Source organism: Malania oleifera, chromosome 9 (genome assembly GCF_029873635.1).
Source record: "Malania oleifera isolate guangnan ecotype guangnan chromosome 9, ASM2987363v1, whole genome shotgun sequence".
NCBI classification, from domain to species: Eukaryota; Viridiplantae; Streptophyta; class Magnoliopsida; order Santalales; family Ximeniaceae; genus Malania; species Malania oleifera.
The window spans coordinates 39,272,522-39,289,788 of record NC_080425.1 but is presented as its reverse complement, the minus strand read 5'-3'; the positions used below and the strand labels follow the sequence as shown (position 1 = coordinate 39,289,788).

At 35.8% G+C, this 17,267-nt stretch overlaps 1 protein-coding gene across 1 annotated transcript in view; it reads right to left on the bottom strand.

Moving 5' to 3' along the window:
- Positions 1-15,646, bottom strand: part of LOC131164609 (UDP-glucose:glycoprotein glucosyltransferase) — a 133,680-nt gene extending 118,034 nt beyond the window's left edge. The window contains exons 1-3 of the mRNA XM_058121914.1: positions 15,295-15,646; positions 7,184-7,621; positions 6,910-7,063 (exon numbers count right to left, since the gene is read on the bottom strand). Coding sequence (XP_057977897.1) covers positions 6,910-7,063; positions 7,184-7,621; positions 15,295-15,452 — 750 coding nt within the window. The 5' untranslated portion in view covers positions 15,453-15,646. The remainder of the gene's footprint in view (positions 1-6,909; positions 7,064-7,183; positions 7,622-15,294) is intronic.
- Between the last annotated feature and the right edge of the window lie 1,621 nt (positions 15,647-17,267).

Genomic DNA, 17,267 nt, shown 5'->3' with positions numbered 1-17,267 from the left:
AACAGTATTTCTTATTATTTTAAAATATGGTACAATCTGAATGTCTTATAGACTACAAGGATAATCTAAAAGGAAAGAATAACAAAGGAAAGAATAACAAAATAAAAAATGACAATTGCTAACAAATCTCCTAGAATATCTCCTAAGAATATATCCTAGAATATCTCCTAAGAATATTTACATAATTACAGAAATTTCTCCTATAATCAAGGAGACTTGACTGGATAAATTTGGAAACTTTCCAACAGGCTGTCCCCTTCTAACAACGTATTGTGTGTGTGTGTGTTTTTTATAACAAAAGTACATATGTTAGATAGAAAGACGAGAAGTAACAGCATGCGGGGACAAGAAGTCCACCACAAAAAGACACTTACAAAAGGGAAAAGGCAAAAAGAAAACAAAGAGAACACAAGATCCCAAAATAAAGCTAAACAAATTTAACAAAGAAACCATCCTCTCAAACCCTTTCCATCATAATTTACCGAACTCTACAAATTCATTAATATCCTCTACCCCTTCACCTTTCAACTTTTGCCACCATCCAAGTGCACGTCATTCCCTCCAATATCACTCAACTTTAAGTCCATTTTATCCAAAAGAATTTGAGCTTCCAACTCCTCCTTCAGAATCTCCTCCACTGGTGTAGGTAAAATTCCATCCGCACAAAGAAATTTATTTACCAACCCATTATTATGAAAAATAAAAACCCCCTCCAAACCTTCCAACAGAGATGGATGGCCATAAGATAAATCTATTTCGTCACAGGAATCAAAAATATAGCTGTATTGTTCTCAGATCTCAGCCAACAACAAACCTCCACTACAATCAAAATCACTATTAACATCACTTTCTGAGTCTAAAAAATCACCCCATTTCTTAACCACCATGCCGTTACTATTCTCATTCCTACATCCAACATTCTTCTCAGCATTAGAGACTTCCCCAATACTGAAATCTCCATTAGAACCTCCCCTTAGTAACTTTGTTGTTAAGTCACCCAAATTTTCTCTTTTTCCTTCAAATATCTTCTTCATTTCAGCACCCAAACAAGCTGCCTTTCAACATGCATAAACCTTATTACCTTCAAATTTATTAGATAAAAATGACAATCATCAAAATTCTCCCGACCACATTTCTTCTTTTTTACTCTTTTCCGCACCACCTTCCAAACCATTTACAGTCCTAGACACACTTTTTACTCAACAAACTTGATTGGAATCTAAATTGCTAATATCCCGAACATCCTCCAACTAATGATCAACACCTTTCCAATTTCCAAAAACTGGAGGTAATTAATATTACAACATATTGCATTTTTACCACCTAGGAGTATCGAAAAGAAGGCTGGGCTCGGTAGTCACCCTGAAGCAACATGACAGCTTGTAAGCACCATATCAAATATTTGAGGGTTCCCGCATTATTATGGATGTGAGCAAGTAAAGAAGCTAGTTTGGGGGGGCAAAGGCTACTAGATTAGTTTAGCAACTCAAAACTCAGGGTACACACACTTGGGAAAGGGGTCAAGGTAATTGACACAACGGTTAGAAGAAAGCTTAACATCATTCTGTTCTCTCTTTCTGTGCGTATAGACACAAAAATATATTAGGAAGTGAGAAAATATTCAGAGCGCATTTGAATGGTCACAATGGAAGGCCAATAAAGGGATTGAGAGGACACATAGAGGACATGGATATGGAGGTATTAAGTCTGGTGATACGATCTTAGACTTGACCATGCCAGATCTTAAAACGATGAATGCGTGCTTTAAGAAGAGAGAACACCCAAATAACTTTTCAAGAATGGACCAGATAAAAGTACAAATTTTCTTCTCAACTAGGATGGTAGATAGCATGGTTTTGAAAACCCATGATATCATATATATGATTACGTATTTAAATATTTATATAAATATGCATTAAATACAAAATATGAAATATCTATATATCAAAATCACATTTTATGTGTGATACCTTGGAAGAGAGTACTTAATTGAATTGACTTGAAACTTCTAGTTTTGGGAAAGCATTAAAGAGCATTCCAGAAAATTGGGTCTTTTGCTTTTGGAAAAGCATTACAGAGCATTCCAGAGCATTTTACCATAAACAAATTTAAAATCATAGTGGGCTTAAAGGGCTGAAAACAAGTGGGCCTTATGTTCAGAGGCTCAAGTCCATAGGGTATATTAAGACCAAACTGGTGTGGGTCGAAAAGAAGAGGGCCTCTTCTTCTAAAAGTCCAGCAGGTGTGCTCCAACCGCTGGCACGAAGCGTACCAGAACTGAGGGAGGAGAGAAGGGTATTCATGTTCATGATGGCTGATTTGTAATGATGGACAGAAGGCTGCAGTCACTAAAAAGAAAGGCAGAGCAGATGGTAAAGGTTCAGCGACTGATGATCCTTTTCACAGCAGGGAGGAAAGCTCTAGTTCAATCAGAAACTCTTGGATTGGCTTACGGGATTTCAACCTAATTTGACTGACCAATGTTCTCTTATAAAGTCAGATTTTAAGGAGAATCAGAAGGCTACTTTTAAAGAGGAAACAGATTTTGACTCTTCATTTGATTTGGAGGATGATATGAGCGGTATGTGTGAATCAGAGAAGGAACTGTCAGTTGACCAGCTAAGAGCTGAGTTCAAACTTGCTAACGAGAGGGGTCTATTTCAACTATTTGAAATGAATGGAGACAATGATTTGATTGGCTTGAGGCAATGCACTCATTGGAAACACCTCACAGCAATGAAGAAAGAATGTCATCAGGATCCTGTGTGTACGCAGGCAGGTAAAGATTCTATTAATCATTTTTCAGATAAATTGATTGCCATAAATGGTAAGGGGTGTTCGCCTTCTAACCCATCTTGATCTCCTTCATGTGAGTAATTTGAATGTTTCTTCCTTAGGTGCTGGGGGTTATAATGATGAAATGGTAGATGCGCTTCTTCAGGGGATCTGTGTTTCTCCAGAACTAGTAATGGAATATTTCCCCTTCTAGCTCAGCCTCTTCTGGTTTCTAATACTTCATGCCAAAAGGAGGATTCTTGTAGGGAGGAGGGCCGTGGGTTTAGGTATGAGGGAGGTCAGAGAAAAGTTAAAGATTTAACCCGCACAAACTCCTAAGATACTGGGCCTGAAACTAGTGGACCCTTCAATAAGGAGGAGAGTTTGGGTTTGAGCTGCAGGACCTACAAGAGGAAGAAAAGAAAGTCCAAAACGAATTAAAATTTGGTCTCTTCTATTAACTATAAGGGTGGCAAGGGGCTGGGGAAGAGCGGTAAGCGTGTTAAGATATGAATATTATCAATTGGAATGTGAGATGTTTAGGGGGTGTGAGGAAGAGGAGCATGATCAAGGAAGTTTTGTTTAAGTACTTCTTGGATATTGTTATGATACAGGAAACTAAAATAGAGATGATTGAACGAGGGATTTCCCCTTTCTATTCTTTTCAAAGTGAAAGGGAGAGGACAATGGTGGGCATCCTCTGTATATGGACCTAGACCAACTCTTATGACTACTTTTCTGCAATGATCTTTATTACATTTTTAGGTCTTACTCCCCTAGTTGGGTAGTGGGGGGTGACTCTAATGCTGTGGGGTTTCTAGGGGAGAAAAAAAAAGGAGAGTGTGGGTGGGGGAGCTGAGTTGATGCTAGTATGAAGCAATTTGACTTGTTTATTATGGAGTGTGGCCTGAGAGATCTTCCTTCGAGTACTGCTACTAAGTCTTTGGGGGACCGGCTATGGCAGTGGCTTGTAAACTGGATAGATTCCTGTTTTGTAGTCATTGGGATGACAAAATTCTCTAACCGTTCTCAAAACTGTTCTCCCAACACCTACTTCTGATCACTACCCTATTTTGCTAGAATCAAGTAGAGTGTCATGGGGTCCTGCTCCTTTTATGTTTGAGAATACGTGGCTGGACCAAGCTTCTTTTAAGCCATTAGTGAGGAGCTATGGCGAAGAGGACATAAAAAGGAGTAGGAGAAATTGGAAATTTGGAATAAAAAGCTGTATCGTGATGTTAAAATTAAAAAATCCAGCATTTAAGGTGAGCTGGAATTTTCGGATGGAAAGGAAAAGGAGACTAATCTCTCAAAGAGTGAGGAAGGAAAAAAGGACCTCTCTAAAGAATGAAATGGAAGAGGTGATTTTCAAAGAAAGGAGGAGCTGGAGGCAAAAGAACAAATTTAAATGGGTCAGAAAAGGTGATTGTAATACTGGTTTTTTCCATAGTCTAGCTAACGGAAAATGAGGGAAAATATGATTAGGGAGTTGGAGGTGGGGGGAGGAAGAACTATTACCGATCCACGTAGGATTGCCTTTGAGATCAACAATTCTTTTCGTGATCTTTATTCTGAGGAAAAAAGAACTAATCATATTTTCCCTCATTGTAACGGATCAGATGCTTTTGTTAGAGAGACCTTTTGATGAGGAGTTGAGGGGGCAGTTTTTTGGATGGAGAGGAATAAGGCTCCAGGTCCAGATGGCTTTAATTTAGCTTTCTTTCAAGATTGCTGGAATCTTATTAAGGATGACTTGCTTAAAGTCTTTGCCAAATTTTATGGGAATGGGATTCTTAGTAAGAGCATTAATTTCACTTTTGTTACTCTCACGCCTAAGAAATCTAGATCCATTAAGGTAAAGGACACCAGATCTATTAGTCTAGTTTCTAGTGTTCATATTATCACCAAAGTTTTAGTCAATAGGCTGAATGCTCTGCTTGATAAGACTATATTAACAACTAAGAGTGCTTTTGTGGGAGAGGGGGGGGGGGGGTAGACGACTCATGGATGCTATTTTGGTGGCAAATGAAGTGGAGGATATTTGTAGGAGAAAGAAGAGGGGTTTCATTTTTCAATTGGATTTTGAGAAGGCCAAGGACAGAGTTAGTCGGAGATTGTTCGATAAAATTTCTGTGAGAAAGGGTTTTGGTGAAGGTTGGTGCCAGTGGTTAAGGGGCTGTTTGTCTAATGTGTGGTTAATTGCACATCGTGTAGCATCACTGTTAGATATATGCATTAAAAAATGGAAGAGAACGGTAAACGAACAAGGTGGTGGATGTAGAAGACAAAATAAAATTTAAAAATAAAATAATAAATGATAGTGATGGACAAGAGAAGATAAAGTAGATACTATAGTTACATTTTGTTCACAGAATTTCTATTCTTAGGAATAGAATGAAGCAAGATCGGAATGTAGTAAAAATTATATAGGGATATATTAATTTATAAAAAAATCACACATGCAAAATTCTATGCTATTCCATCATACAATCGACATTCCCATAGTAAAATCGGGAACAATTACTCATTGTATGTTCTATGCTATGGATTAATTCTAAATTTTCATGTAATCGTATGCTTTATAGGCATGCATGCACACACAAATATGGCATGCTATTATGAGCAAGTCATTCGGTCGTATATCAGGGAGTATATATAAGGTCCATGTAATATAACTGAAAAGGTTCTATCCCATTAGAATTAGATAAGAAGCTTAACCCAGTAAAAATGGTTGAGAAGCATCTCCTTCAAAAATTTAAGTCATTGTGGTCCACCCCTTCCCCGGCCCCTGCATACGCAGGAGCTTTGTGCACCGGGCTGCCCTTTTTTTTACTTTAATTTTGACTATGTTGCTTAAATTTTAAAAACACATTAATTTTGACTATTTTTCTTGGATCCCATATGTTACCAAATGGTATCCAAATTCGATTAGCTTGCAGAATATAAGTTATGGGCATCCCTTACTAGAATTGCAGGTGGACTCCATTAATGTTTGCTCATATAAGAAGGCTTGGCTCACTCGCTAATCTCATGTTACATTTGGTTTGCAGAATGAAATGGGATTTGGAATAGGAATATATAATAGTTTGCAAAACAAACAGAAAACGAAGAGCAGACAAACAAACAAGTTCGAGATAAATAACCATACAAAAGTTGGGTGTATGGAATATACAATGAATGACTATTTCCAAATATATTCTTATGCTATTCTTTGTTGGTTGGAACAACATCAACTTTTGCATGGTCATTCGCTAAAAGTGATACTACCTTTTTTGTCAACCATTATATCGCTATACAATAACTATTCTATTGCCACCCTATCACATTCTGCAAACAAAACATGTTCTGCTATTGTGTGTGGGAGCACAAACAGTAATGCCCGCTAGCACCTAACGACTCATTTTGTTTGATGGAATAGCTACTCACTGGAATAAGATGGAATATGGTTTAAATTTTAGGAATCAAAAGAATAGTTATTCCTTATATATTCCTAATTACTTCATTCAACATGTAATAAAAAAGGAATAGACAACCCCCTGATGAAATTTGGGAATAGTTATTCCTTGTATATTCCTTATTATGGACTAATAAAATATTTCACATTGTTATTTGCTTCATCGTAACAATATAATATCTTGTATAACTAAGTGTAACTTACCCACTAAAACTAATCTATTCCTGAGAATAGGCAGTCCACAAACCAAACGTAACCTACGTGTCACCAAGTTTGGTGGCACATGCACCAATTTCGGTGACATCTTTTCTTTGGGGCCTATATGCAGTTACAAATGATAATCCCAGCCATCGGATAAAAGGCCCCCCCATATCCATAGCTTGCTAATTGAATTTCGCTCCCATCTGCAGATGGGCCCAATCAACATTTTAATTCTAATTCTTATATTTTTTTAATGTTCTTAAAATACTCTAAGTTTGACAGTGCCAATCCAGGCCCATCTGACATAAAAATGCAACATTGTCATGAGATGCAATCCAACTATTGGGATCATCTTTTATGGCCTCATGTGGTGCCCAGCAAAAAAGCTGTTACTGAACTTGGTGACACCAGACAATTATATACGTGTGCCTATAAACAGAAAGAGGGAACAAAATATACTTTAGCACTTAGTGCCAAACCTTTTTTGCTGCTTCCACTAGGATAACATGAAACTCCTTAAAGCAATCAGTTCCAAGAGCTCCATAAAGAATGGCAACTGGACTTCCAATACTTGAATCATAATGGACATGATCAAAATCAAAAAGTTCAGGCTGCTGAAATGAATCGCTGGCTCTGAAAATAAGAAGTAGAAACAGATAAGGATACAAACTGCACAGTATATGACAATGAAAATGAATTCAGAAATTGATAACAGCCATATGAAAATAATTTTTTTTTTTTTAAATCTCTTACGATTCCATAGGGCTGTGAAGCCACAAAAGGAACTCTGTAGCGCTAAAAAACAGAGCCCCACCAGTATCAACCCAGCAGCATTTTCCAGCAGGATTTTTTGAGTTAACTCCCTCAAGCAGGGGATCAATCTTTTTTCCTCCCATATTTTCATTTGATTCTGAAATTTCCCCAATGGCAATATCATCAGCTAGTGGGAAAGAAGTTAGAGATTCTTCTGCAAGTTGCCGGTACAACACTAATCTAGGAGATGCTGATCGAAGAATGAGAGAGAATTCAAAAACTGATGCCAAAGGTTCATTAAGAAGAGAGCGCCCATATGTCACAAATTTTTTTAAGCAGTCCTTGGCTGAATTGGAATCAGCATTCTCATTCTCAGCATGTAGCCAGGCCTCAATGAACTCCCAAAAAAGGTCTTTCCATTCTTTTGATAGCAATTCCCTGTCACATAATCCTGGGAGTCATTCAATGCTAGACAATTGGAAAAAGTGTTCAGGTAAGCTAAAGCGCAGGTATAAATAGTAAGGCCAAGAAAATTAGTATGTTTTCACATTAAATAAATAAACAAAATAAAGAGTTTAGTTTAATTTATACGAATTCAAAATCAAGGATTTCATGTGATCAGTTATAAGAAAGGTATTTATCTCATATAATGTCATTAAAAAAACCATGGGAATTGAAAATAATTTCCTGACTACAACCAAAGATATACTAAAAGAAGATACATTAGAAAAGGAAAAAGAGATTACAATCTAAATGAGCATAAACAATCCTCGAGATAAAATAAACAAGAAAAAAGCCAAAAAAATAAGAGAAAAGAAAAGTAACAATTCAAATAAGAAACCCCCTGTTTAAGCCCTTGCCATCCTAATTCACTAAGAACTTCAAATTTTCTAATTCACACTGTCGCTTCTTCAACTTCCTTTTTTTACCTCCATTAAAGCAAACCTCCATTGCCTTCGGGACCAATAGCCACAATCCTAATCCATCCAACAATTGTTGAGCTTATAAGTCCTCCCTATTAACCTCATTTACTGGTGTGGGCAAAAGCCCATCCTCGCTGTCTGCTCCTTACCCATTCCATCCTCCTCAAACATTGAAATATAAACCTTCAGTAGGAGGTGGTGTCACATAGACTTAATAGTAGACTTCCATCGTGCATAAATCCTCTCAAAACCCCTTCCCTTTCCAGTAGGCTTATCCCCCTCATCATCAGCATTCCTTTGGATATCATCTGCACATCCTTCCTAGACCTTATCCTCCCCCCCCCCCAGGTCGGGCACCAAATAAAACAATCACCTTTTTGCATACAAGTATTGAAGTGTGTTTCCTCCACTCATCTTATATTTTCTTAGTACTTACAAGTTGAGATGTGAGCACCTCACCTTTTTAAATTTAATATTATTAGGAGAAAATATAGAGATGAGAAGATTTATCTCAATTTTCACACATTTTTAAGAATTTACTATTTTTAGGGGATAAGGAGGAGTTAATTAAGAAGATAATAGGAAGTCATAAGGTTTGACTAAATTTTTAAATTAAAAAGTAATTTATTAAATTTATTATACACACATGATTTGAAAATATAGTAATTAGGATGATAGAGAGCTGCCTAAGCTTCCTTCATTTAATAGTAGACTAGTAGAGATAAATGTGTTAAATAATTTAGATAACCAAATAATTTCATTATCATCTAGGCATTCCAAAACTTCAATTGGATGTCATAAAGTCCTACAAATTTTCCAATTTTCATCTTTAATGCAACCTTCATTAACTCTAATTTTATAGATAAATCTCAATTTGATAGCCTTTTCCTCATTCGTCAATTCTAAGTTTGTCTTCTACATGGCTTTCATTAAATATTAACCTAACTTTGCCATCCTTCTTTTCTATCTTCTTCTTTAACCAAAACACCATCATCATCATTCATAATGCATTTCATGTTTCCTAAGTCTTTGCTCTTTCTTTCTCTAGCTCTAGCAAGTTTAATTATGTCTTTCTTTCTTTCTCTAGCTCTAGCAAGTTAATAATGTCTTTCTCCCATTCTTTTGTATTAGTCTATTTTATAAATTATTATATGCTCTATATTTAGCTTTACAAAGGGTCTTTTCTGCATCTTTTACTGCCTCTTCGTATTCTTCAAGGTTTTCCATATTTTCATATTTTTGCCATTCTTAAGCCACATTCCTTTTTGGCTTCACAGCTTTTAGGATGTCTTGATCCCACCACCAACCCCATAAAACCTCTTTCACTGTCTTTTTAGCAAAACTAACTAACCTATTCCAAAGAGTGTTCGTGTCTATGCTATCTCCTATTGTTGAGTCATCATATCTGATCATTTCATCTTGCTGAATTTGGACGTGAACAAGAAGGGCCAGACAATGGGGACATGATGCAAGAACAACGTCCAGCAACGCTAACTCCCCATTCTAATATAAGGGCCTATTTATAGCCTTACAATGCTTGGAAGACAAGGAACGTAATTTAAGAAACCTAAATAAACTAAAATACTAGTTTCCAAAATAAACTAAAATCGCAAAGAAACCAAAATAAATTAAAATAATAGTTCCTTAATACTAACGCCCTAAAATCTTGCTACATAAATTATATCCTAGAATGTTGAAGATATGACCCTAATAAAAAAATACCCTAAATAAAACAAACAAAAATACAATAAAATTAGGAAACTAAAAAATAACTCTTGCTCGTGTGTTGCATCATTCTTCCCTTTATTAGAAAGAATTCAACCTTGAATTTTAAAAATTTGAAGGATGAATAATAAATAGTGCAAGTAAGCTTGAAGACAACCATGGCAATTTGTCGACTTCAAAACAACACATGAATGTTGTTGGAGAAACTCATGAAGGTGTAGCTGGAAAGTTTACTTGGAATGATGAATTAAATCAAGTTAAGGATCAGACTCCTGACATTCTTTATTCTCAATAGTAGCTTCCTCAAGCTCCCGACGGTGGTCATACAATTTCAAAAGTCACTTCCTCAACTACCTCTTCTTGTTAGATTACCTCCTCTGCAATGGCCAGAAAAGAAGGCTTGTCTTCTAATTCACAGCAATTAGGATCAACTATCAGTATAAAAGAACAAGCATAGAATCAAGGTTTTTCATCTCAAAATAGAACTTCCCAAGGTCAATTTCAAGCATCATGTTTTTTTTTTCTTGGCTTTGGCTAGTCCATTTCGGTCTAATTGAAACAGGGTTTGGTCTGACTAAAAAAAACTTTTTTAGTCCTATTCTCTAAAATTCTCCTCCTCCTTAGATCAAAACCAAATGAGAGTAGTGTCAGATCTAAACCCTGGCGTCAATGGGGGCTATGGCTCTTAGGCAGAACACATTATTTTAAAAAAAAAAATGTTATATGATAATTTTTTTGTATATTTATTCATTTTTAATCATTATTATAATATCATTTTAATCATAGCATTAGAGTACTAATTTAAAAAATAAAAATTAGAGAAAACTTTTCACTACATTGGATTCCTTATCCTCTTTTTTATCTTTTAAAAATAGGCCCCCAAATTTTGTTTATTTGGACTTAGACTCCGTGTAGCAGCAAGTTGAGTGGGTGTAGTTCTAAAAAAATCTGCAGCTTTAGCTTACAAATACAACATGAGCAGATTTTTGTCATTTGAGTGGGGGCAATAGCTCATGCTCAAGCAAATGTGGATCCGCCCATGATTGAGAGTTAGGGCTGTATTCGACACTCCACAAACCTAATAGTTCGATACTATAGGCAAAGACACTAAGCAACAAGATTGCATCAATGAGTGGAATCAATGATTGATGAAGAGGGATGTTGTTCCCGCATCAATGACTCATCCAGGAGTGTATGCAAATGATTTCAACAATGACATGCAGAGTTTTGGCTAGCTCTATCTAATGCTTGGAGACTAAAGAAACAGATTCGGATGTGAAGTTTCAAGTGATTGTGGTGAACAAAACCGGCTCCAAAGAGTCCAGGAGTGAGGCTGACAGCAATAGGCAGTTGTGAGCCACGATGATGAGCTGTTACGAGTTGCTGAGAAATGCAACAAAGGTTTGCGAACTGCAGGGTCTTTACAAACACCGGTAAGGCTCACGATGAAGATTAAGAGGTGCTTATGTTAGGAAAAATTGCAACAAAAAAGGCTTTGATGCCCAGTTGGTTCACTTAGGGTTGGAGGGGAGGATCTGGTACTGCACGATTTTCTTTTTAATTTTCTTGCAGCTTGTTGGAAGTCATTGAGGGACAATAGAAGTCAATGTTGAATGGTGGTGGGGGTGGAGGTGGTGGCAAATGCAAGGCGATTTAGGTTGAAATTATCGCAGTATGCAAGTTTTAAGTGGAAACTCAGAGACAATACTGTCAAACATTGACATATGTGACAATTTGAGTTCAAATTGCAAACCCTATCAAATACAAATGTTACAAATCACCACTTGATGGAGGGCCAATGTCTACCAACCGCAATTCTCCTTTCCAATCTCCCTAAAACTAATACACAAAGGTCTATGTATAGGCCTTCAATGCTTAGAAGCAATGTTTTAAAAGCCTGTTTTAATCCTTAAAAGGTAAGGCGCAAGCCTCAAGGCATTGGGGCGTCAGCCTTTTGAGAAATTTAAATTTATATTAAAATATGTAATAAATTATATATCTTTTAAAAATAAAGAAAAAATTAAGCGATTAAATATAATTTGCAAACTACTTGTTGGTCATTAAAAAATTTCTAACTTGAATTCACTATGTAAATCATGACAAAAGATAGCTATAACATTACAAAGTTCAAATTATTTTCAAGATCTATGATACAACTCTCAATAATTTTGGAAAGGTTGAGATTCAAGAGTTTTAGAAATCAAGTTATCAACTCATATTATGACATTCCATTCACATAAACATGGAGTTAAAATTTTCTAGCCAAATCTAACTTGAGAATCACATATTCAAAATGTGTGAGCCACAACTAAAAAGGCATAAAAGGCGCCTTTTAAAACATTTCTCAAAAGATAAGCAAACTAATTTTAAATAAATAAATAAACTAAAGTCTAGATCCTTAAATAATAATGCAATAAAATCTTGCTTTCTCAATTACAATATCCAAGATTTCCAAAGATATGACCTTTATATAAACATCCTAAATTGAACAAACGAAAATATAATAAAATTAGAAAAGAAAGAATAACTCTTGCTTGTGCTGCATCACTCTTGCTTCCCTAAACCTCCATTGGCTGAGCTCATCACCTTTCCACAACAGCCAACGTCCCATCCCCAAAAAAAATAAAAAATAAAAAAGAAGATTTTCGTTAAGAAAAAAACAACCTACCAACAGGTCTTTTGTCAAATGAGTTTCAGTTACTCTATTTTAATTTGTTTATCTTTTCAAACCTTCTCTTATAGAATAAAAATCCAATGAAAATTTTAGTTTTGAAGGACTTCTTCTCTTAGTTGAAGAGCAAGTTTTGAATTGTAAGGTGTTTAATGAATGCGGTTTAAATGAAATTTTATTTTATAAGTAAAGAAAAATTCATTGAAAAGGCTCAATGGGATGCCAGCCCGTGGTAAAGCAAGTCAAGCACCCTGAAGGGTGTCACAAAAATCAAAGATTACATTGTAGTCATTAACAACAGTCCCACTATGCCAGCTATTGAACACAGTAAACCAGTGCTCACTGCTGATATGGAGTGCTCAGGTTGAATTTTTAAACACTCTCCTATCCCTATCTTTCCAAACGCACAAGAAAATTGAAAGGGGAATGAGAAGCATAGTCTTTCTCTTCTCTTTTGTTGCCCAAATCCCTTTCCAGGCCCAAAGTACCACCCCCCCCCCCCCCCTAGCAGATTTAGTAATAACCCACCATTGTCCAATCAGAGTCAACGCCATATTCCAAAGATTCCAGGTCCAAGTACAATGAAGGAGAATGTGCTCTACTGATTCTATGTCAACCATGCAAAAGGGATATTTGTTGGCAACTAACAGACCCCTTTGCAGATTATCCAAAGTCAAGATCTTGCCATGAGTTGCCTCCCAGGCAAGAAAGGCAGGTTTTGCGGGGCCCGTGGGGGCAGCTGTCTTCCAAATCTGAGTCCAATGGAAATTAAAGTTGTTTGACTCCAAATGAAAGAGCTTCCTGTAGAAGGATCTAACAATGAGGACCCCCTTCTCATCTAAGGCCCAAATTGGAAGATTAGTACTATTAAGGTGCTGAAAGCTGTAGAGAAAACTGTCAAAGTCTGTGAACTGGTTGAGTTCCCAATCATCCACATTTCTAAGGAAAGGAATGGGTTTGGTGGTGCTGACTGGAGCAGGAAATAAAACACAGAGAACTTCCCGATTGCACCATGCATCATGCCAAAAATAAATTTTTTTGTCTTCTACAAGGAATTATATTTTCATTTCTAGGTTTGATTTCACTATCTAAAGCTTATATGTATGCATAAGTAACAATGGGCAATTAAACAGTACAAACTGAAGATTTACTTTCTTATTTATCATGATATACACCATTTTCTAATAATTATAAAGAAAAAAGGAATTTGGACTTTATTAAGAGTAAGACCTTAAGGGGTGAGCTGCCATATTGGAAGCCTTGGGGGAGATTACTAGATTTTAACCCTTAACTGTAAAGCCAAAGACTAATTCAAGGCAAAGGAAACATCTAAGTTCTAAGGGTGGATTTGATAACACTCCACCCTACTACAAAAGGTGATGGTATTTAATTAACAAAAGGAAAACTGGAAATATACCCATTTGTATCCCCCACTTCCCCCAAATTTGAAGCCATGGAGGAGATCTTCTTCAAAAACGTCCCCAGCATCTTACTAAGAATTAAGACAAAAAGACAGGGAATGGGGATTCCCTATGGAAGACCTTTACATGAACAAAGAAATATGGTTGGACAACCATTACCAAGGATAGACTATTTGGGAGTATAAATCCACTGAGAAGTACTTGGGGGAATATTTGGGACTAGACAGTTATGTAATGTGTTTAGATTCGAACAAGAAGAGTTATCATTTGTTTTCTTTGTTGCATTCTCTTTTTGTCTCCTAACAAATTTTTTTTTTTTTTTATAAAAAACTAAGTCCATTTCCTCCATCCCAACCCAAATCCCATCATTGTCAAAGGAAGCTCCTAAATGAAAAGATCATAAACATTATAAATATCAAGCTTGCAAAATCACATCTACTCGACTTGTCAATCTAGAGACAGCAAATTCATCAGAAATGAGCAACATATATAGAATTTGAACATGCATTTTGAGAAAGGAGGTCACACCAACCATCATTTTCTTCAGTCAATTGACCAAGACTAAAAAATAACTTCACCCTTCATAAAGTGAACTCTTCATTAACGGGAAACGGGCCTAATTCCTATCATTCTCTAGGTCAAGAAGTCAAATTGTGATAAAAAAAAAAAAAATCATCCTTTTGAACAAAAAATGTAGTGATGTGATTGGTATTTGCTATTGTTGGAAAACTAAAAAAAAAAAATTGGCTAATTTTAGGGGAAGTTCAATGCAGTGTTATTTCAGAAATGTCAATAGAGGGGGCCGCTGAATGTCAGGAAAGTCAAGGGAAGTAGGAGTCAGTTTCCACAAAATTTTAAACCCAAATTGTAGTCTCTTAAACTCTTCACTTTTCATTCTGATTGTCTGATGTTTTTTGTGTTATGACCTTCAGAAAATTTACAATGTAGCCGTTGCCAGCAAACTCCTCAATTTGAACTTTTTCTTGTAATTGGATTCTCTTTCCCTCCATTCTCTGTTTTCTCCTGTCTCTCTCTCTCTCTCTACCGCACAAGCACAGGCCATAACACATAACACAACTTTTCTTACTAGGAAAACTATCGTCACCACTTAGCAATTTTGTCACTATTTATTGTCACACTCTCTAGTCTCTAGAGTCTTTACAACTAACACATTTTTTTCAGACAGCCCACCAATTGATGGCGGCAATAGAAGCTGGCAGCGTGCCACTGCTATGATTATAAAAACAAGGTAGAAATTAACGTAAAATGTAATATGAAACAAGAAACTTCACAATAAATAAAACCAAAGCAATCAAATGCCGAAACCCAGCAACATAGGAAAAGAAAAGAACAAAGAAATAACTAACATACCCAGCTTCTAAAACTAGTGGGGTACCAGCCCACTTTGCACGAAGCGCGACCTGCACGTTCTTGGGCTGACGATTCTCCCCAAAAACCAAACTCCCACTAACACTCGCATAAACCAGAACGAACAAGACGCAGAACACAGATCTGAAACGACCATCCATTGCCAAAACCAGGCAGAATGCAACGTGCTTCGGGGAATTCTAGGTCATGCAAGATCGGCCATTGATGAAAAGAATCGGATCAGAGCTTAAGACTTAGGTATGGGCTGTGTTCTCGTCACCGTTGGCTAAAGCTTTGGGCAGAGACCGTAGCTTCGTCGCGTTGAACTTGAACAGGACGACTTGGAAGTGGAGTAAACCCACGAGTGACCCAAACGTATGATTTCCTCGAAAATATGGACTTTTCTGTCTTTTTGGTAAAATATTAGGGGTATTTTGACGAATTATGTATATAAGTTTTGTAGACACGTCATGGGGTAGACGTGGAGATATCTCGTTGGTGGTATGACGGGCATAGGAGCGATCCTCCATGGCAGCGCGGGAATTCAATTACGTAAAGATTATTTATTCAATTAATTATTATTAATGGCTGCATAAATTATTTATTCAATTATTGTTAATAATTAGAGAAACTATTTATTTAGTTATTATTAGTGATTGTAAAGACATTAATTCAATCATTGTAATGGTTAGTTCTCAAAGAAATATTAAAAAGTCGAAGAAGAAAGACCAGTAAATATCCAAGATCTTCAAAGAAAAAAAAAAGAAATAAAAACTCAAATTAAAGAACTTCAACTACAAAATAACTATATTCAAATTAATGAACTTCAACTACAAGATTAATTATTAATTAATTAATTAATAAAATATTTTTAAGTTGAATTAATTAAATTAATTAATATGATGATATATATATATATATATATAAGTAATATAATATATTATATGTTAATGGAAAAAACTTCAAGATAAAATGTTTTCTTTCATAAATGCTTTTGGATCAGGAAGGCTAAGGTAAGGTGAGGTTTTGACTAAAGCTTTAACCTTAATGATTACTTGAGTATGTTTTGAGTTTTCTTCAAGGGAAACAATTATATAATCCCAGCAAAAAATCCAGATAATCATGAAATATGAGCAAAAAAAGTAGGAGCTTGAAAGACGGATCATACTGGTCATGAAGAGGATGAAAATTCTTTTAAAATAGTTCAAAATCATTTTGAATTGCTTCTGGAAAAATACAGTTTTCATGACCAAATAACTTGAACCAGGATAAAAACCATTTAGGAAAGCTTTTTAAAATTTTTTTATCAAAATGAATAAACCATGAATAACTGTAATTTCGAACGAACATTGTATTGAACCAAGCATTAATGTAATCTTTGTAGTCATAGTTCTGAGGACAAAAAACTCCCGTGAACCTTCTTAAGACGCGTGAGTGCTAACCCCAATCGGAATGAGTAATTATTTTCAAACTTTTGATTTTTGAAAAGTTGACTTTTGAAACATCTTGAAGATCATAGTTATGATCTATGAAAACATAATTTGTTTCAATCAGGATTAATTCGTAAAATTTTCTATCTTTTAGAGGGTTATGAGTGTCAAAGGGACATCCTCTAAAAAAATAATTTTTGATAACTTTGAAAGGAGAAGACGAATCCCACTCGGGTTCAATGGGAAACAAATCTTCGATATCTTTTGTAATATAACATTTTGCAGTCTTCTTTTGAGACGAAGAAGAAGGACTTTGCTGTCCTTCCATAATTTCTTTGAACACAGGAGTTTGAACTATTAAATGTTTGATAAGGGGTGAATATCTGTTTTGAATTGGGACATCTTTTGAGGAGGTGGTGTGACGCCCCGATTTTCGTACATTTTTTTTTTTACAATAATAAATAAATATCCACTCGTCATCAATCAACATGTATAGATTGGCCCCGTCAACAACCCTACTACCATTTATATGACTCGACCCGCATT